The 4,708-nt window shown below is 35.3% G+C and overlaps 1 protein-coding gene across 2 annotated transcripts in view; it reads right to left on the minus strand.

The window, feature by feature from the left end:
* The window catches only part of EDIL3 (EGF like and discoidin domains 3), a 458,492-nt gene that overhangs the window by 311,121 nt on the left and 142,663 nt on the right, over window positions 1-4,708 (minus strand). For both annotated transcript variants that reach the window (XM_017893438.1, XM_017893439.1), the window contains exon 2: window positions 4,558-4,686. In XM_017893438.1, the coding sequence (XP_017748927.1) occupies window positions 4,558-4,686 (129 nt within the window). The remainder of the gene's footprint in view (window positions 1-4,557; window positions 4,687-4,708) is intronic.

Genomic DNA, 4,708 nt, shown 5'->3' on the forward strand with positions numbered 1-4,708 from the left:
TTTTATACATATAAAATATATAATATATATATTTTGTGTGTGTGTGTGTGTGTGTGTATATAGAGAGAGAGAGAGCGAGAGAGATAATACAAAATTTCTGCATGAAATCCATGTGTCATAATACAGCTCCCAATTACACAGTGCCATCCAGGAATGTGAGTGACTAAGTAGGAAGCAATTTGGGGCTTAGCCACATGGTGATCTGTCCACAAATCCTCTGGAGAGGGAGGCAGCATTCAGTGCACATCTGTGCAAACACTGGTTAATCTGGCTAATGTCTTCAAATTTAAGAATTTAAAACAAGGGCTTTTTCTTCTCTTTGTTTGAAGAGAAGTTTTCCTACTGCCATTTTCAGATATCAGAAGTGAATCTTAATAACTCTAAGAGGCTGAGCACATTGAGTTGTGTAGGTGTGTATGCATGATAGCTGTGTGTGGGGATACAGAGAGGTAAAGAGAGAGCGAGAATGTAATATACAGAAATTTCAAAAAAATGTCCAAAGAAAAGCAATGGTGTCTAGTGAATGAAGTTCACAAATCTGAGAAAGTCAATTTTGCCAAACTATCCCACATAACACAGGAATGCAAGTGATTGTGTGTATTGATTGCAAATGTTGTTAAGTGTTTTGTACTTATCTGATATTATATGTTTTGTGAGGGAAGAATAAAACTACAAAATTGGATGAGGATCTCTTGAAATAAGTATCAATAACCTGAAACAAAGCTACTGCAAAGTAGTAAGGTTTGAGGTAAAATCATGAAATGTTTTCCTCTAAGCATGCATTTGAAATTCTCCTTTCCAGATGAACTGCAATGAAGAGTATATGTCTGACTGAAGAACAAACTAGGTAAAATAATTTTAAAACTGGGATCAAAAAACACTTTTCTAAGCAAATATAAATGAGAGTATTTTCTTTCCTTTGGAAATTAAAATAAAAGACTTAGAATTTCATAATATGTATGGCTCAAAATTCATACGGTCCGAAATGGATAAAAGAAACCTTAGAAACATCTCTATCTTTGTGGTAACTAATATGTAAGGAAAAATACAGACTAGTGACAGCTCAAATATTTTTTGCCTTTTAAGATATTACCTCAAAATACCCATATGCGTTTTTTGTTTATTTGTTTTTTAAATTCTAATACACTCTTTCCTGCATTGGTGCTAGATAACAACAGCAGAACAATAACAAAAAAGCCTTGGACAAGCCGTTTATTTTTATTTTTATTTATTTATTTATTTGAGATGGAGTCTCTCTCTGTCGCTTAGGCTGGAATGCAGTGGCGCAATCTCAGCTCACTGCAACCTCCGCCTCCTGGGTTCAAGTGATTCTCCTGCCTCAGCCTCTCTAGTAGCTAGGATTACAGAACCTGTCATCACACCCAGTTAATTTTTGTATATTTGGTAGAGACAGGGTTTCACTATGTTGGCCAGGCTGGTCTCAAGCTCCTGAGCTCGTGATCCACCCGCCTGGGCCTTCCAAAGTGCTGGGATTACCAGCGTGAGCCAACGCACCCAACCTTTTATTTTTTTTCTAAACAAAAATGCAGGATGGTCTTTAGTAATCTAATGCTTGAACTACTTGATCCCAATAATTAGTTTTAAAACTATGAAAAGCCCCAAGGTAAGCTAGATATTAAAGGCATTATTACAAAGTATTACTATTCAATCAATGTTTAGTGCACCTTTCATATGCGAGAAAGTATGAAGGTGAGAAAAAGCAGTAGAAAGGCAAGTAGGGTAATGTTTCTGTCATAAATAGGTATCTAACTTGAAAATTGTGCTTGATTTCTCATTATTTTCTGATCTTTTATAAAAATTATTTCATAATATAAGAAAGTTGTACTTCAGAAACTGTGAACACTTGAAGTGTTCAACTTTAGGAAAGTTGTTTCCTAGTATTTTAATGTTAGAATACCAGTACATGAAAATAGAATTGGTGTAACTAATATCCTATACTAAATGATCAAGCAAATACAAACTAAATATACTTCTTCCAAGACCTCCTAAATACAGCTCAGAGAATAATATGTGAGAAACATATGTGAGAATAATATGTGAGAAAATTATATGTGAGAAATATATAATTAAAAATATAGCTTAAAATAATACAGTATAACTATCCAATTTCTGAATATCAGAGATGTATACTAATACATAGTAATGAATCTGAGTTTTGATTTAATTCTATAAGCATTTGATTTCCCAAAGTCACACTGAACTAGGTGGAATATGGCAGCGTGCTTAGTTTTTAAAGTGTTGCTGCCCATAGTATCAGTCTTCGGACAAAATGGTGAATGTTCAATTAATGACTAAAAGTATAGCCCAAAAGTATACAAGTATTTACTTTAAAATTCTGCTGGCCAGGCATGGTGGTTCACGCCTGTAACCCCAGCACTTTGGGAGGCTAAGGCAGGCAGATCACGAGGTCAGGAAATCAAGATCATCCTGGCTAACGTGGTGAAACCCCGTCTGGTGGCCGGGCGCGGTGGCTCAAGCCTGTAATCCCAGCACTTTGGAAGGCCGAGACGGGCGGATCACGAGGTCAGCAGATCGAGACCATCCTGGCTAACACGGTGAAAACCCGTCTCTACTAAAAAATACAAAAAACTAGCCGGGCGAGGTGGCGGCGCCTGTAGTCCCAGCTACTCAGGAGGCTGAGGCAGGAGAATGGCGTGAACCCGGGAGGCGGAGCTTGCAGTGAGCTGAGATCCGGCCACAGCACTCCAGCTTGGGTGACAGAGCGAGACTCCATCTCAAAAAAAAAAAAAAAAAAAAAAAAACCCCGTCTGTACAAAAAATACAAAAAGAAATTAGCCACGTGTGGTGGTGGGCACCTATAGCCCCAGGTACTCGGGAGGCTGAGGCAGGAGAATGGCTTGAACTCAGGGGACCGAGCTTGCAGTGAGCTGAGATTGCGCCACTGCACTCCAGCCTGGGCGACAGCGCGAGACTCCATCTCAACAACAACAACAACAACAACAAAAATCTTCTAAGATACTGATTTCTTAATCATTTACCTACATTTGTTTCTCTGATTCCAGATTTGGATCTTTCTAATGGTGCCAAAAATATTACATACTATTATACAAATCGAAGGCACTGTCAATTTGGAGTTGCTGGGCTTAAAATACAACACTAAAATTTTATTCTATTCATACATTTCTACTAGGGGTATTTATGACTCTAATTTTCTTCAGATATACAGACTTTCCTGAGGATGTGATTCTCACATTAAACTCTGAAACTCAAATGTACATATTTGAAGCCTGGGTCAAAGTGGTTACAACAGTTTTATTTCGATGGCACTGTGTCAAAACTCCTAAAATATCAGTGAGTTAATAAAAGCCTTAAAAGAGAATTATCTTTGAAGATGAATTAAATGAACAAAGTACTTTTCAGCAATAATATAATTAACTTCTTTGGATAACATATATTCATAATGCAAATAAAATTAAGAAAAATTCATTTAAAAAATAAAACACACTACAATCCAGTAACTAATGGCCAAAGATGGTAAATCAATGGCTTTATGTAATTATTCTTTCTTTCATTCAACCAATAGTTGCTGGATTTTTACTATGCATAAGGTATTAAGTTAGGTGCACTGGGTACAATGATGGGTAATTCAAGCTGATCCCTGGATGCTATTACTTTTGTTTTTCAAAACTATTTCCCCAAAGCCATTGAAGTGTCCTGTTTCTCTAAGGTTTATGCTGGTTGACAAATATTTGATCCAAAACATGTTTGGTTTCCTATGATGAACAGATATATTCCATCTTGTACTCTTCTTGGTACTAATGTGAAAAATACATACTTTTTTCAAACTTACTTGTGGTATTAACTTTGAAAATCATTTCTCTCTTTAGTCAGAGAGAAAATCTCTGCACAAGTTTACATGATGTTAAATTATTTTAAAGTATAGCTATTTCCTTAAAGGGGACTATCTGGAATTACAGAAATTACTCTAAATCCATAAGTATACATATTTTGCAGACTTTTTAAAAAACTATTTTAATATAACCATGACACATTAATTTTGCAGAGCAAATTTTGAGAAAACTTTGAAGAGCACTGCATCTGGACTATCCTCTTCTTTATATGCTTAGATATATCAAATACATTTATCACCTAAGAACAGGAATGATTAGAACAGCTACAAAATGCTGATGGATGTTAGAAGTCCCTGAAAACATCCTGTTTTATTTACAGTGATAATTTAACTTGAATAAATTGACTTTGGAGTTATGTATTTTATTTGAGAATAAAATGTTAAATTTATATTAATATTAGAAATATGAGAAATGTTATATTTATGTATTATTTGTAGTGTCTTTAAATTTAGTGTTAATTACCAAAAATATTTTAAAACTTAAAGAACACAATATAATTTCAATATAAACTGGAAATGATAAAACGAGAATCCTACACAAAAGTAAACTAATTAGAAACATACAGCAATGTTACACCTAATCTCCATAATGCACCACAGCCAAACTGCCAGTTATTCATGGAAACAAAAAGATAACTACTGAAATGCTTAAATTTTGCACTTACCAACCTCCACAACACTAGAACAGTTGGGGTCTGTGAAGCCATCTGGACACTCACAGGAAAAGGAACCATCAGCCAATCCTGGCAAACAGATACCTCCATTTTCACATGGATTGGGATCACAAATATCACCTAAGGCATTAAAAAAAAAAAA

This window comes from Rhinopithecus bieti, unplaced genomic scaffold, assembly GCF_001698545.2.
Source record: "Rhinopithecus bieti isolate Rb0 unplaced genomic scaffold, ASM169854v2 scaffold_23411, whole genome shotgun sequence".
Classification (NCBI taxonomy): domain Eukaryota; kingdom Metazoa; phylum Chordata; class Mammalia; order Primates; family Cercopithecidae; genus Rhinopithecus; species Rhinopithecus bieti.